We start from the raw sequence: 16,899 nt of genomic DNA, 5'->3' as shown, positions 1-16,899 counted from the left end.
ACTTACATTAACAGCGATAAATTGAGATTCGATACACTATTGTCAGTTGTCCTGAGTCACCATTCAATATCCATTTGTCGTGATCGTCAAACATGTAAATTGTAATCTTGTTGTACAAAGTACAATTTAGTTACCACTTAGCCAGTTACGAGTTTAACCAAATATTTTTTTAATCTAAAATTACTTATATTAAACAGCTTTAATGAAACATGAAAAATATTTAAAATTCAGGTTAGTTAAATTTTTAACAAATAGGTATTTTAAGTTATTTTGATTTTTAATTTACTAAACGTTTATCCATATTATATAATTTATGTCCATAATAATAATATGATTTCTTTACATATAACTTACTCTTACACATTACTGTCTAGCCAGGATGTGCATTCACAAAGATTCAAAACTCTAAATTAACTGCTGACAAAGATTTGAACTTATTAAAAAAAAAAAAAAATCGAAGTGGATTTTGACTTACAACTTTAAAATTTTTAAAATGGTATGTAAAGCCACAAATTATATATTTTGACAAATTGTATATTTTATTTTTAAGACATATCTTACAATAGAATTGAATCACAGTAATAATAGTCCAACAGTCAATTAAATGTAATATGTTATAATATCATAAAAAAAAATATATTTAACTATAAGTAATCAATAATAGTAAAAAAATTGGTACATTAATAGCATAGCTGCATAAAGCCTTCTCCTCTAAGTCTCAAAAAAAAAGTTGATGAAAATAATTATAAATAATTATTTACTTTAATTTTAAACCCTCACCTTGGTCCTTTTATGAATTAGAAATTCTGGATCCATGCCTAGCACAATATGTGTACCTAATGTACCTATTAACAGGGGCGGATTTACGCATAGACAACCTAGGCACGTGCCTAGGGTGCAACATCTTTCGGGGGCGTCGCAATTTTTCAGTTTATTTCTACTTCTATTTATATAATATAATAATGTTGTAATGGCTTGAGGCGGAAAAATGGTAAGCCTGTCCCTGCCTATTAATGTACCTAATTTCAAAATTTATAATTTATTAAGTAAAAAATATAATAAAACACATTAATATTGTAATAATATTTAGTATAAATCAATACATAAAATAAATTATATTCAAAAATATATTAAGTGTTTGGTCTCTTTCCAAAAAATAATCCACGATTCATACTTTGATCACTTTGATTAGTCTAAAAAATAGAATAATACGCATATTGGAAAGATAAAACTGAAATTGGTTACATAATATAAAATACAAATGTAAATATAATAAACTATCATATAGTAAAACAAAATCTATACTCTCTCCCAAAGTAGAAGATAACACTATGTACCTAAATTGTTGTTTGATTCATTAGGAGGAGCATCTGGTGATTAACTAAACATTTTAAAAGACAAACATCACTTACAAATGTACACAATCTAATGACCACTCAGCATTTTATCTTTTAGAGTATATAAATTTATTAAATTAACATTATGTTTACGTGCAGAATAAAGGTTCATCATTGTTGGGCATTATAGACCGAAGCTTTAATAATTTTTATAATTCACTGGCCCTTAAATCACTCAGTGTCTTTATAGATTACAATTCAGTAAGCTGGTCTTCTTATTTTATTAGTTTTATACAGTCTCTTGGGAAAATTTAAAATAAAAATATAATACTCAAGGTCAGCTCTCAACTTATCAACCTAAGATTAACACTATAAGTTAAAAGAATTGAGCAAGATAATTATTTAATTAAAAATTATTGAACGATATTATTTACTGTCCAGATCTATTATCCAAACTAACCTTTCTAATTCATACAATCAGATAAGTTAAATTTTTTTATAAGCAATTTCAGTTGTTTTATAGATAGAATTTTTTTTTTAAATTAAGTTGTACAGTCGTACATCTTGAAAGTTATTTTAACATTATTTTTTTTGCTGTAGTTTTATTAATGTTTTTTAATGAATATCTTAGTAATTTATTCATTTATATTACCTAAATTAACCTCATACAATATCATGTAATGTATATTACTATTGTATATATTTCCATATACTAATAAATTATAATTGGACTTGCAAGTTTAAATCATAAGAAATAAATAAATTGGTTAATATATCATATGACAATTAGAAAAACATGTTCTTAAAATATAATTCAATTACAGATAAGAAGTCTTTACAAGTCAATTGTAACGTATATTCCTCATTTTTTTTTCGTATATTTATAATGTTTTTAAAAAAAAAGAAATATAATAACATACTACTGAGAGAAAATTAAAAAGAAAGATATTGCTAATGAAGTAATTTGTGTTATCTTCGTATAACATTTTATAAGTGGGAGAGATAAATTAAAAATTGTCAAAGAAATTCTAAGATTTGGGAACCACGCCTTAAAACTATTATTATTAAAATTAGGTAGTTAAAAATTAATGTAAATTTAATAAGAAAAAAAATTAATTATAGTTACTTACTAATTTGCCAGCATTTGATGTAGAATTTTGCCTCTAAAAAAAAAAATGACGTATTGAATTAATAGAAGTGGTTATTTAGGAATGAAATATTAAAATATTATTTTATTATGAGTGCTTAAAATTTATAAAAATAAAAAAATGTATACAAAAGAATTTCCAGTATTTTCAAAAGCGTCAGGAAAATCCCTAAAAATAACGGAAAAACAGCAATTTTTACGCATAACCAGTTTTTGACAAAATCGATTTTTATTTTACTGTAACTCAAAAACGAATCATTGTAAATACTTGAAATTTTCACCAAATGTTTATATTAGTGTTATCTATTTACGATTAAAATATTTTGACTTTTTTTAAGCTATTTATAAACAAATGACATTTTCAATTTAAAGTTCAAATGTTTACGAAATATGTCAAAATTGCAAAAATTCGCAAAAAATTTTTAAGTTGAAAATTCATTAAATTATTATGATTTATACCTAAGGTTAAAAAACCCAATACAATGTTCTTCATAACTTTTTCTTCAAATAACTGTAAAAAAAACTCCAGCGTCGATATAGAAAACATTTTATGAGCACATGAAAACGAGACATCCTAAAACGATTTAAAATATTTGTTGTTATTCAAAAAGTACAAGTTGCAGAAACTTGAAACTTCCATTAGTAGTTGAGAAAAATAAATTACAATTTAGTATAGGTAATAATATAATATGTCCTAGACTGACAAATCATCTTCGTTCAGAATCGTTTTTTGTGTACAATGATACCATTGCATTCAAATTTAACACACCCATTATAGTGACCTACTCACCACCTCTATTATACAACAGAGCAATGCCCACTAGCCCATGCGTTTTTAAATTTTAATAAGTTTCTCAGTATTTCTTAAATATCATGTTTTCATGTTTCCTTCTCATTCCACTTTGTAGAGTAAATATACCACTGGTAGTTTGGTAAGAACTTTTTAAATTCATAGAGTTATAGTCACAAAATTAAAACTGTGTTTGAAAGTAAAATGAAGGTAGTTGTTTTAATAAAAAAGTTTATTAGTTTTAAAATAATTTTCTAACTGACTGTAGCTGTGGTCTGAGAATGGCAATGGCCAGAAATGTACTTACATCATTTATATTCAAGTTGGGATTATATGATAAGTCAACATTTGACAGAGTTTGTTGAGCTTTCTGACGAAATTTCTTACGCTCTGCCTTTGTAAGACCCATTTGCGGTTTCATAAAATATCCAGTCTGATTTATGATTGTGTTTCCGCTAACACCTTGAACTTTTTTAGTGATGTTTGAATCATCCTAGGAATCAATAAATTAAAATATAGTTAATTAGGTACTCAGTTTTCAAATAAATTAAACATTTTATGTTTCAATTATTGCTATAATAAATAAATACAATTATGGTATTAGACTTATGTAAGTTAGTAGATTTTTTATTACTTTCTAATTTTTTATCTATAAAAACAGAAATATACAATATATTGAGATTTATGGTATAATTAGAAATATATTAAATCATATCTTATAATAACATTTTACACATGATAGATATAAACCAATCACAATTTCTGTATCTATTCTTACAGAATGTATATCACATTTTCTGCAACATAAAGATATATTACTTCTAAAACTAAATATCAGAGATAATTTGTAGATATAGAATCATATAATAATTTATAATCTTAGCCATACGATAAAAAAATACAAAATACAATAATTATAAGTTTAATTTAATAATTCTTGCAAATTAACCATAATAATTGGAACTAGGTAGATATTTAGATTGGTTTAAATATCATTTTTATTGATTTAATAAGTTACAAAAAAACACATAACTGACTACTTGTAATATAAATAATTATAAGATATTATTATATTAAAAATATACATATGAGTTATATTTGTAATGTTTAAATTCAAATAATTTTAAGTATTTTTTGTTATTGACGCTTATTAACTAGGTACTTACATCATCCCACGTTGAATCTTCATTAGATTCCACATTACCTTTATAAGTGATTGCAATCTTATCATCTGTGGTTTTGTATACTATTTGATCAAAATTCAAACGGTTTGGGCACTGTTCTTCATGTTCCTAAGATTTAATTGGCATTTAGATACAATCGTACAAGTTTAAAAATAATAATTATTGTTTTTTTACAAACTTTTATTAATGAAGAATGAACCACATGGAGGTTATTAAAAGTGCATATACTTTGATAAGGTTTCTTGTCTGGGCATTTTGTTAAATGTAATAAAAGAGTTTTCTGTGGCATTGTGTGGGATGTGTTGAATGGACAATGAACAACATTTGATTTTGTATTCTGACCCAAATGTCTATAATAAATCATAATACAATTTAGAAATTAAATTATCATTATAGTTAGATTTAAAAATATATACTTAAAGAAATTAGAAGCAATGATTTTCTGTCTTTGTTTTATATACGTCTAAATCCTTATACTCTATGTGTTTTTGCAAAGACAAAAAATTACCAATAACAATCCCCTTAAAAAGAGAACTATTTTTGTAATAATTTACATTGAATCTTGTTTAAAAATTAAAATATCAAAAAATATAAAGCATACTAATACAGAAAATATTCAAGTTTAATCTTAAATCAATTAATTTTGATATCTATTAAAGTTTACGTGATAATGTGTTAATTGGCTAAATATATTATTATTCAGTTAGGAATAATGCCAATAAGTCATTTCAGCATTATAAATACATCTTATAAAACACAATATACTATATCAACCAGTATAGTTGTAACAAAAATAAAATAACTATAATACTCAAAAAAAGCATTTCCTAAATGTTTAAAACTAGGTACTTAAATTTTTTCAATAGTGTAAATTAAGCAATGGTGTTTGAGTGATGCAAATGTAATTAAAAAACCTAATGGAAAAAATTTATTTTTATTTATGTTTTTTTTTGCTGTATAATTCTATACTTTTACTGCATGTTACCACAACTATATCACTATTTTTATACATAATAAATTATACCTAAATAGAACCATTTATCATTATGTAAATTGTATTAATTAATGGTATATAATATATTAAAAAGTAATTGGCTTGTGGATTTTTCCCTAAACTGATAGTACTACTACCTACTACTGTAGGTGGTAAAATTATGTTCCACTATCATAGCATTGAAGTAATAAGTATGTTAAAAAATATATATTATTTTGACAATATGAGTATATAACATTTTGATTAATTCAATTTTATTTTTCAATTAGCGAGTCTTGGCTACATTTTTTATATTTATAATCAGTATTCAGTACTTACACTGATTCCATTATTGATTTAAAGCACAGACAAATAACTAATTATTTATAACACTGTGCGAGTTGTACGTCTTCTCTCAGGTTTATATTAGGTGTAAATGGACTCTATAACAAATTAATGTACAGAAATTTGCAACAATACTGCAGATAATATAACTCAATACTATGAAAGTATTACCTATACAAGTAAAATGGTTTGATCGTAAAATACTAGTCACCAAGAATAATGTTTATAATTTTTAATCTTATTTGATAGTATACAAAAACAACTAAAGAGTAGAAAAAGGAAATAACAAACTTAACAAAAAACTGGCAACTAAAAGTTTAAATAACGAATAAGTATAAAGGCATAAAGCTACAAGTTACAAAATGTTAAGACCAAAGACCTATGTATAAACTAATGGACTGCGGCACTGCGCGTAGAGACACATAATCGAATAGAGATTAGGGATTAGTAGAGAGAGGAACCATCAGCCAACATTGAGCAAATGAGTAATGACTTAAGGAGTTAGGGATTAGGACAGGACAACTGGTGATAGAGCTACTTGTTGCTGGGAGTTGTAGTTGGGGAAAACAGTGTGACCATTATAACAAAACTTAATCATGTGAAATTGTAATTGCAATTATAATTTAAATTTAAAGACAAGATAGTATATTAATTATTAAGAAACTTGTTGATTCTTGATTAATTATTTAATTGTTAATAAACCTGTTGATTCTTGATTAATTATTTAAAATGTATAATTGTAGTTCGTTAATTTATTGTTTTTATACTAGTAGTTCTATCGTTACCGATTTGGCAATTTATTGTTTTTACGTTATTTTTTATAATAATTTATTTTAAAATAGTCAATGTATGTTGCATTAAAGGCTGTTCCACAAAGTTTTATGTATACCTATGCACTGTACCTATAAACATGGATTTAGTAAATCTTAGTAATGTATTATGATAAATTGTATAAGCTAAAACCTTTAGTTTTAAGAATATTGGTTATTATTAATAGTACATAATAGGTAAATAACATTATTTTAGTAATTGCACTTTTAATTGTACCTTACTACCTTTATAATAAATTTTACTGTAAAGAATTTGCTTACTGATTTGCTAATGTAATGTCTATTGTCTATATATAACTTAGGTATATAGTTATATCTAATATAAACTCAAATTATTTTCAGCTTAACATTGTAAAAGAAATTTATTTTAAAAACACGAGGATTACTACTATTGAGTATTGACTAATAAATTAATAACTATTAACTAATAAGCAATAACCATTAACCGTGCCAAAAATATATATAAAGATATTGGTTAAACTGTTTGACTCCGTCGAAACCATCATCTTGCACAGTCGCATAGCTTCTTTATCTCGATTACAGATATGTTTAAAATAATATTAAGCTTCGAAGCATAAATTCTCCTAAAATAGTTTCGTTATTTGGATCACATAAGGTATATATTTGCTCTTTCAGTAGTATGATAATTTGGTTCATTTTTTAACTTGGTTGGCCTGAAAATTGGATATACTTCAGAGGAATTGTAGCCCCCATAAAAATGTGTACGTATATTAAAAAAAAAATTTCATTGTCAAGAGGTAGCAATTGATATAGATTCAGGTCATTCCAATGTGAGTCTCCGATCATCCTTATCCGTATGACTGGGAAAGAAAGATTGTTGGGACTATCTGTGTTTCGGATCAAACTACTAATATTAAACTAAAATAGTTAAATACACTTTATACTGTCGTTCACTATCAGCAGTGGAATAAAACAAATAATTTAAAAATATCAGCTACACCGTACGGGTTCATCGTCTTTGGCAACATTCAGTCCGTTGATTATCAACGCCGCTATGACAACTATCTGGCCGACAAGGCACATAATTCCAAATGGTTTGTGCATTTTGTAACCACTAATTGCGGCTGCCACATTAAGAATGACCACGCTGGCGATCATCCACATGCAGTTAAAGAACAAGGTGTCGGTTTGCAATGTGACGGGTCCGCCATTCATCGATGTTGGCAGCGTGCACTTGACAAACCATGGCAGACCCAGACACAGTAGTATATCCATTGTGTTGGAGCCAAGCGCACTGCTGATGCTCATGGACCCTTCGCCTGCAAAAGTTATTAAATATATGATTTACAAAACACAAGAGTAAACGTTTTTATAACCAATAACCATATTATATTTTAACACCGATACACCTGCCATTACTTTATATGCACATAATATACTGACATATTTTACCGATTAATCGATTTAATCCTAAAACATTTATTATTCGATTTAAATTGAGTATAAGTTTTAGTGTCATATGATAAAAAGAATCACTGTACATTTTTTATATTATGTATAGGTGTATCGTGTGTGTTAGGTAGGTATGGCGTATGTACATAATATTATACTATAAGTAAAAATAAATAACTTTAAAGTCAATAATAAATAAGATCCAATTATTTTATAAGTTAATTATTGCAATATTGCTTATACATAATTAAGTCAGTTTTTTCTTGTAGCTTTCCTTTTGTATTGATTTATAACCATATAGCTTTTTTGGATTTTTTTTATCCTATTATTGCCTAGTCCATATTTTCAATACCACCACATTTCATGTGAACCGTGTGGTGTGCTCTGAATTCTATATATTATATTTACAAAATTAAATTCTATTGTTTAGGTAAAACAATTTCACTAGTCACTGAGAAGTAATTACCATCAACCACGTAAAAATACGTCGAAGTATTAATAGTATTATATAATTAATTAGTAGAATATTTTCAATTATTTGGTATATTATGGCTTACATTTAAAATAATATATTGCAGTGGTAGTACAAAGTGGAATACTGGATACCACCCTATCATCACTTGGTATAGTTACTCATGAATTTTCGGCTTCTATCTACCGTCAATGTTATACTTACAAACTGTTAATTCTTACCGTTTTGTGCGTTTATTATGCCCGAAACAGCTTCGGGGATGCTACTGCCGACTGCTAAAACCCCTATGCCCATGACAACGTCACTAACGCGAAACGTATCACCTATATAAAGTAGTACGAAATAATATAGACTCCAAAAAATAAGTATATACCTTATTATTATTATTATTATTGTAACAAACACTAATAACAAACTGGTAATGTATATAGAATACAGATATGTCTTAAGAATTTTTTCACTCCGATGAAAATTTATTTTTGGCTACTCCCCAATTATAAAATATATCTATTTATATTATATTATATATTGATATATTTAATTACTAAATAAAATATGAAAATATAAAAATAGTCCAATCGCTAATGGTCTAATCCACCCTTGAATTTGTCTTTGAACTATTTTATTCTCCAGTTGACCCTCAGAGGCTAGGATACATATGACAAATTTAAAAGATAAGTAAAAACACCTAAAATAAATATTAAATATGAACTACAATATTGCACTTTCATAACAAAAATATTGTTTTGAAGCCTCTGTAAAATTTATTGATGGTTAAGCACGCAAATGTGTTAACGGCAATTTTTAATTAATTATATTTTACTTACAAGAAGTTGGTTTATTTTTTAAACTTATTTTAAAGTGAAATTATTTCGAGTATATATAATATAATAATTTGAAGTTTCATTAAATTTCAAATGTAATCCTCACTAAGAGTCTATTTGGGCACATGTGTGTGCTTAGCCACTGATGTAAATATATACAGCATTGAGCATACATATAAGATATAGCAGATGTGTGAAACACGAATACATGCACGTGCGTTTTACTTTTATACTTACCACATATCGTTAAAAACCATGACAAAACGTATGTGACCACACTGACCCATATGATTGACATAACAAACGTGATAGGGTATAGTGCTCGTTTTACTCGGCAATCCGGAATCGTGGCACACAACGTAAAGTTAACCGGCAAGCAAAACGTCCACCAGACGACCGGTAACAAATTATTACTCCAAGACGGTTTCGACTGAGGTAAATAAGCTGCATAAAACGATTTATTTTTAGACTGAAAAGTGAAAATTACTATAGTAATAAATGTATATTTGTATAACACACACTATTATGTCATACAGTAAAAAAGTTTCGACAAAAATCTACTAAAAAATTAAGAAAAAAATTGCAAGAATTTGACAGTTAAATATTTTAAACTGTTAGAAATGCTAAATGGCTATATAATTGGAAAATGTATACAAATCAGAAATTTAATACTCAAATCGGATAACCTTTTGGAATAATACTAGTAAACCTATGCTTAAAATTTTATAAAAATTTGAATCTTACACTTGAAACAACGTATTAGAATTAGTAAACAGCTGAGTATAATTATTAATTATAGGTATAGTATAGGTATAAGTATTATAATTTCAAATTTGTAATGTATTTAATATATCATAGGTATAACAGTAAATTATTAGTTTAATAAGTAAATATTTTTATGATTAGATTTTTTCTAAAAAGTCTGTTAGACTACCGACTATTGACATTTATGGAATAATCCAATAATTTTGAAAAAACAACTAATATACCTATTAGTTATAAATGCATATTTGTTTAATAATATTAAAAAAATATACCTACATTATTTATTTATTTATTAAGATTTACGGGCTGTTTATAATATACCTATTATTATATTATATTAATATTATATATTCCCATATTTTTAACCTACTCTGTACATTCGTATTTGATTGATCGCATTCGCCAAAGATTGTCGTGGTCGAAGTAAATGTTATTTTTGATGATGCTCGCTCGTCATCTTGCAGCTGCAGCTGGTGTTCGACTATTTAATATAGAATATAAAGTTATACATACTACGTATATACATTGAAGAAAATTTCAGATTTAGTACAATTTTAACGGTAGTTTTAATCTCGTGTTCATGTCCAATAGGTCACGCTGAACACATTTTTATTATTTTGTTGATTCCGCGTGCCTACGTTATACGTTCGTATAATAACAGTATTATATTATTTAATATTTTTAATAATAAAAAGTGCTGTATCATTAAATTGTTCATTTTAGCTAAGGATATCTAAATCGATTACATTTTTAAGTTATTATACTTCAACTGAATAATATAACCAGTGTTGTATTTAACTCGCCACAATTTAAATTTGTTCACAAAGTAAGGAATACTGACATATTATGTGTCTACGCTTAAATTGAGCCAATTGAGGTACCTACGCTACACAAAAATACACTGAGTGCCCTATTAATGAATAATTATTCATTTCTCCGGGGGCGAAGTCACAAAACTAATAATATATAAACCACGGTGATGATATAGATAGATAATAGATGCTCATTGCTTCGATGGCTTTGGTATAATTACGTTTTTTTTTATTAGAAAAATAAAATACTACATCATTATCCATTACATCATCTGTATTATCTTTAATTATTTTAAATCAAAAATTAAATAAGGTGTCAGTTATTATAATTTATAAATTTATAAAAGATAAAACATATCATATTATGTTGACGAAATAAATAATGTATAAGCAGCTAGGCCATATTTTATATTCGAAAAAAAAATGAATTATATATACAGTAAATTCCCGTTACAACGAAAAACCCTGTTATAACAAAAAAAAATTCGGTCCCCTTGAGTTCGCTGTAACGCCGTAACGAGATTTTACTGTATATTTATTTTTTCAATAATAAATCGTATTCCAGTATTCTAAAGCGTTTTATGATATAAGTACCCGAAAATGAATACTTTTCATAGGTACATTTTTCCTACATTGTTATATTGTTACACTGTTTGGCTTTGTTTAAGGAGAGCGTATCTTAATTCTTAATTTACAAAACTAATAACTAACCTGTTCCGTATTGACGTATTGGCGTATCACTTCTGTGTAGTGTGATATTTTGAGATTCCACAGAAGTGTATTTTTTACAACATAGAAATCCTTTGATACGCTCAAAAATTGATACAATCCCTGTAAGTAGTCATTTCACATAGGTAAAAATAATTTAAAAATATTATTTGGACTTATTTAAGATTTGGATAAATAATATCGTCTTGTCTACCAGTCTGTAACAGTCGCGAGTCGTTATGTTTTTCTAAACCATTATTAAATTTACCAATTTCTGTTGTAGTCCATTATCGATAACCGAAATTAGCCCACGACCCACCCAATTAAAATGACCGGACTTCATCGCCATACCTGATGACATATCGATACCACACTAATAATAAAAATAATATTATGACGTCGGATCTTACGGTTGTGGTGTTTCCACTTTTCGACTTTCTCGACGAGTTTGTATTGCGTGAACAAGAAGACAAAATATCCAAAGCACATGGTTACCATGATCAGCGCCTCGTACCAGGTGACCACGTTGTCGACGGCGATGGCAGCCAACACGGCTATGGACGTCACGTACACGCCGCTGTCCCGGATCAGCGGCCACTTTTCCACCGTGATCGGCCGACTGCACACTGCCAGGCCCGCACAAGCCGACACGCCCAACGTGTTGTACACGCCGCTTCCCACTACCGTGCCCACACCGAGGTCTGACTTGGTCACAAAAGTTCCGATCGTGGAGACGAGAAGCTCGGACGTGCAAGTCGCCGCCGCCATAAATGTCGCCCCAGCGACGTCCGGTGAAAGTCCCAGATCTGAAATAATCGACAATAATATCATGCGAAATTCGAGTCCGGTGACTTATCTAACGCGGGGGAAACAGAGGCAGTTACCTGGGGGCGTAATATATTTTTATGGGCTTACGCATGCGACGGACGTCGCAGGCGATTGTCAAGTATTTGGTTATAGACTGCGTAATCAATATAAACGTGTAAGGTTTACTGTAAACCGTAAATGGTATATGATTTCAGTTATACAGGGATGGACAAAATATTTTGGCTAGTTACGCTTTAATTTATAGCCACACCGCTGACTGAATACGATGTCGCCAAATAAGATATAAGTATCGAATTCCGTTTGCAGTGCTCGAAAGTGCATCATGGTGGTGGCGCGTTAATATTCTTCGCTCTGGGAGGTGCCGTACAGCCGAAATCAAAATAACATTATTAAATTGTGTTCAAATTATATTTTATTTAGAGATAATTTAACGCACGATATAAATAGATTAATAATTACTATTATATAGAGTGCCAATAGTTTTAAACCATATTTTCTTCAGGGTATTTTACAAGAATTCTGGGACACCTTACACAGGTATTTTGGGGCACATCTAACACAAACAGTGTTATCTAGTCGGATTTTTCGATATTTTAAATATTTTTAACACAAAAAATGGTTTATTTAAAATTAATGAATATTATAAATTGTAATGATAATATGAGATATTAGTGAACAGATCCTCGACAGTACTGTAGCTAATTAGCCTAACCACAACGCCGCGCTATAATATTGTAATACATCGAGGGATAATAATGTAAATTAGGCATTATATAAATTATAATACTAGCATCAATATTTTTAGAGGAGAAGATCCTCTTGACAAAATAAAAATTCGATCAAATCTGAAAATATTAATAACAACATTTTATATTTTATATTTTTTGTCGGTTTAATTATTAACCCTATAATGGTATTCTACTGATTTAGCTTAATTTTTTCAGACTTATAAATAAATTAAAAATTTACATCAATTTATAATTTCATACCTAGACATATATACAACACCGATGGTAGGAAATAATCTTGACAAACAAACGTTATAAATAGGAATCCATAAAATGACAAAATTAAGTGAACGATAACGGCTCCGTGAAGTCTTTGTTCTTCAGTGAAGAAATCTCTAGGAAATTCATCAACTGAACGGTGAACATTTGCACACACTGTCGGACTGCTATTCTTAACATTTTCTATGGTAAAATCTTTTCCTTAAAATAAATTAATAATAAATGTTTACATAATTATATATATTATCATAAACATTCGCCATCAACCCTGTCTGGAATCTATCCATTTTTCAATCCAATCGATTTAAAAAGTGATTCTATTTAGCATACTATTAGATTTTAATGATGCAAATATAAAACTTGCGTATAATCCAAATGATGCCACAACAGATCAAATATCCTGTAGCTGTACTATAGTCTATTATATTATAAAAATTAAAATATCTAACAGATATAAAATTCAGCATTAAAAAGACAACAGGAACAGATACGACGAAAATTCTCACTATCACTCCACTCAGTTAACTTTAAATACTTATTATAACTAACTCATTAAACATTCGTTCGAGATTCGATTTGTAAACAAAAACATCTTAGAAAAGTATTTTGTTTAGGAATATGAAATTAAAAATTACTTTGTCATTCAAAAAATTAAAAAATGTTTTGTAATGCTATTTAGTGATGTAAATAGATTCTGTAATATGTATATTCTGTATAGGTATATTATATTTAAGAGGGCGTCAAACCCACATATGTTGTTTCCGTCTTACAAGTACGTAACATAGAAAATTAACGCTCAGCAGATAACGTTTATAAATAAAAAATTAGAGTGAATCGACCTATTATGAATCTTGATGGAAAGAACATTATCTGTGTTTGTATGTTGTTTTTTTACGATAGTTCAATATTTTAGCAAGTTATGCGTATATAATATATAGCGTAAATTAAAAATGCTCATAACTCAATTAAAAACTGAGTAATCGTAAAGATCCAACGTACAAACACAGATAATAATGTTCTCACCATCAAATTTCATAATAATTCAATTCACTCTAATTTTTAAATTAACGGAGCTAAGGTGATCTGCTGTGTGTAAGTTTGCTATGTTGCGCACTTGTAAGACGGAGACCACACGTGCGAGTGTTGTGCCCTCTTAAACACAATATCATTGATTATAAATACTATATTTATAATCAATGATAATATGTATCTGCGTAAAATTACATAAGACAACATTCAATTTAATAGTAATTTAAAATGTACCTACGCACATATGAATTTAGTATAAAAATACGTATTTCTATAAATTGAATACAATATGTTTTTTTTTATTTATTAATTTTTTTGTTTCAACAAATGTTTTGTTTTTACAAGGTTTTTAACAAATGATATGTGTAAAATGTATCAAAAAACTTTTTCACACGATAACGATGAAAACATTTTAATTTTTAGCTTGGCTCATTGTGTCATAACTCATAAAGCATATTTCACAATTTATTATACTCTTCATGTTTTTATTTAATTAATAATTTTCAAGTGTAGGTAGATATGTATACATAACTAATATTTATAGATTAGACGCGTGGTCTTGTAGCAGTGGTGATAGAAATATCCTACATACAAATAAAAATAACTTTTAGTTTAATATCAATAATAATAATAACGATAATCATGATTGATGATACCTATAAAGTATACTATATTATAGTATATCGCATAATATTTTTTATTATATTGTTTTATTTTTTATAATAATTATTATTATTATTTTTGATGTATATATTATAAATATTAACATATTAATCTATTTTGTATAGTAAGTAATATAACAATACAACTAATTCAAAATGAATATAAATAAATAACTGTTTACAAAAAAATTATAGTATATTTGAGTCACCCATTTTTTTGTGGTGAATTTTATATATATTGGTGATAGACTAAATAGTTGACTAGTATTTGTTGTATTTATCTTCATTTTTAACTAATTAATTTTAATCTGTGTCAAAAAGACAGTTTATAAAATTATATTTTACTTTTACATAATACCTTTTTTTAAATTTTATTTATTTGTGGAATAAATAATACCTTGCGTTGAAAATCACAAAATCATGATTTGTTGAATATTTAAGTATAAATTATACTATTTTAGACGTTGGTGCCTGCACGTAACAAGCTTTTGTTATTTAATTTTTACTTGCATTATCATAAGTCATAACAAAGGTTATTTTATCCATAAATATTAAGTAATAATAGAGCAGAATATAATTTTTTAATCATTTTTATAAGATTATACAACATTATAATTATGTTTATATAAGTACCGGATTAGTTGGATATATAATATAATTATCAGTATATATACATACTAAATGATAACTTTTGAGAGTGATTATTTAAGAAACATAATCCTATTTATTATTTTTATGGCTTAGAATACATATTGAACTATGCAATTTTACTGATATCAGCAGCGTATTTACGTTTATCATTTCAAATACCATAATAACTACGAATTTTAAAACTTTGTTCCAAGTAAATAATATTGAGCATTTTTTTAATTATTTATTTTGGTAAAACTAGTTTTTAGGAGAAATTTCAATTGGTAGGTTCTCATTTTAGTATAATTTCGAGGCTATAAAATGTTAAACGCACTACATACGTTTATTGGACGACAAGTGATAACATTGAACCAATAATTCAAATTCAACGTTAACTGCCAACATTTTTTACCCAACAATAATTTATTTTATATTATTATTAGACATTAGATCATACTATAGACAATACATATTATGCATTATAAATTATGAAAATGTTACTGTCAATACATCACTATTATATAACTATATGACTGGGAGGCACAACTAAGATTTTTATTTTATAACACCAAGAGAAAATTTAATAAAATTATACGCTCAAATGATGCTCAATCATAGATCAATGTCGGGTTTGAGATGGTGATGTCATGAAAATATTGCCAATATATTATAATAATTATTATTTTACAGTGGTCATTAAATACAACAATTTTAGACTTTTAATACCACGGTAAAATTTCGGTCATTTTATTTGTCTATTCAAAAAATATTATTTGCTATAAAACAAGTTTCTCCCGTGTAATAATCTAAAAATTTTGATCGATGTTGGCATAAAAAGACGTACGATAGTAGTGAATGGTAATATACTGTGTAAATCTGTCTTTAATTTACCTGGGTTTAGACGATTAATGGCAGGGCGGGTTGTAGACGTGGTATTGGAATGAACCACTGGTGTATTGAGAGTGTGGGCAGCAACTGCAGCGAGCAGCACAACTGCAGTGGCCGAAGACTTGAGTCTACGAAACATCATCATAATCATTAATTACGATTTATATTAACCTTTACAAATGATAACTTTTAATTGTGATTCTGATGCAGTGACAATAAAACAAATTGTATCATTATCATATTATGATATGCTAT

General features: G+C 27.4%; 2 protein-coding genes across 5 annotated transcripts; both read right to left on the bottom strand.

Moving 5' to 3' along the window:
• Positions 1-501: 501 nt before the first annotated feature.
• Positions 502-6,406, bottom strand: LOC132929040 (gametocyte-specific factor 1 homolog). Of its 2 annotated transcripts, XM_060994075.1 has the most exons (7): positions 5,948-6,406; positions 5,771-5,874; positions 4,637-4,808; positions 4,441-4,566; positions 3,582-3,767; positions 2,468-2,500; positions 502-1,193 (listed from the first exon to the last, which is right to left on the bottom strand). In XM_060994075.1, the coding sequence occupies exons 2-7, from the start codon at positions 5,779-5,781 to the stop codon at positions 1,131-1,133; spliced, it is 591 nt and encodes a 196-aa protein (XP_060850058.1). In that variant the 5' UTR covers positions 5,782-5,874; positions 5,948-6,406; the 3' UTR covers positions 502-1,130. The 2 variants fall into 2 exon arrangements, with proteins under 2 accessions (XP_060850058.1, XP_060850059.1); XM_060994076.1 differs by lacking the exons at positions 5,771-5,874; positions 5,948-6,406 and adding an exon at positions 4,875-5,037.
• Positions 6,407-7,455: 1,049 nt separating this feature from the next.
• LOC132929038 (sodium/potassium/calcium exchanger 3-like) lies at positions 7,456-16,899 on the bottom strand. Of its 3 annotated transcripts, XM_060994071.1 has the most exons (8): positions 16,648-16,897; positions 13,418-13,636; positions 12,011-12,406; positions 11,604-11,723; positions 10,451-10,561; positions 9,553-9,759; positions 8,713-8,814; positions 7,456-7,886 (listed from the first exon to the last, which is right to left on the bottom strand). In XM_060994071.1, the coding sequence occupies exons 1-8, from the start codon at positions 16,793-16,795 to the stop codon at positions 7,558-7,560; spliced, it is 1,632 nt and encodes a 543-aa protein (XP_060850054.1). In that variant the 5' UTR covers positions 16,796-16,897; the 3' UTR covers positions 7,456-7,557. The 3 variants fall into 3 exon arrangements, with proteins under 3 accessions (XP_060850054.1, XP_060850055.1, XP_060850056.1); XM_060994072.1 differs by lacking the exon at positions 8,713-8,814 and having other exon boundaries at positions 16,648-16,899; XM_060994073.1 differs by lacking the exon at positions 13,418-13,636 and having other exon boundaries at positions 16,648-16,896.

The sequence above is a fragment of the Rhopalosiphum padi genome, chromosome 4, assembly GCF_020882245.1.
Source record: "Rhopalosiphum padi isolate XX-2018 chromosome 4, ASM2088224v1, whole genome shotgun sequence".
NCBI lineage: Eukaryota > Metazoa > Arthropoda > Insecta > Hemiptera > Aphididae > Rhopalosiphum > Rhopalosiphum padi.
The sequence above is the reverse complement of the archived record's forward strand: the minus strand, read 5'-3'. Positions and strand labels throughout refer to the sequence as shown.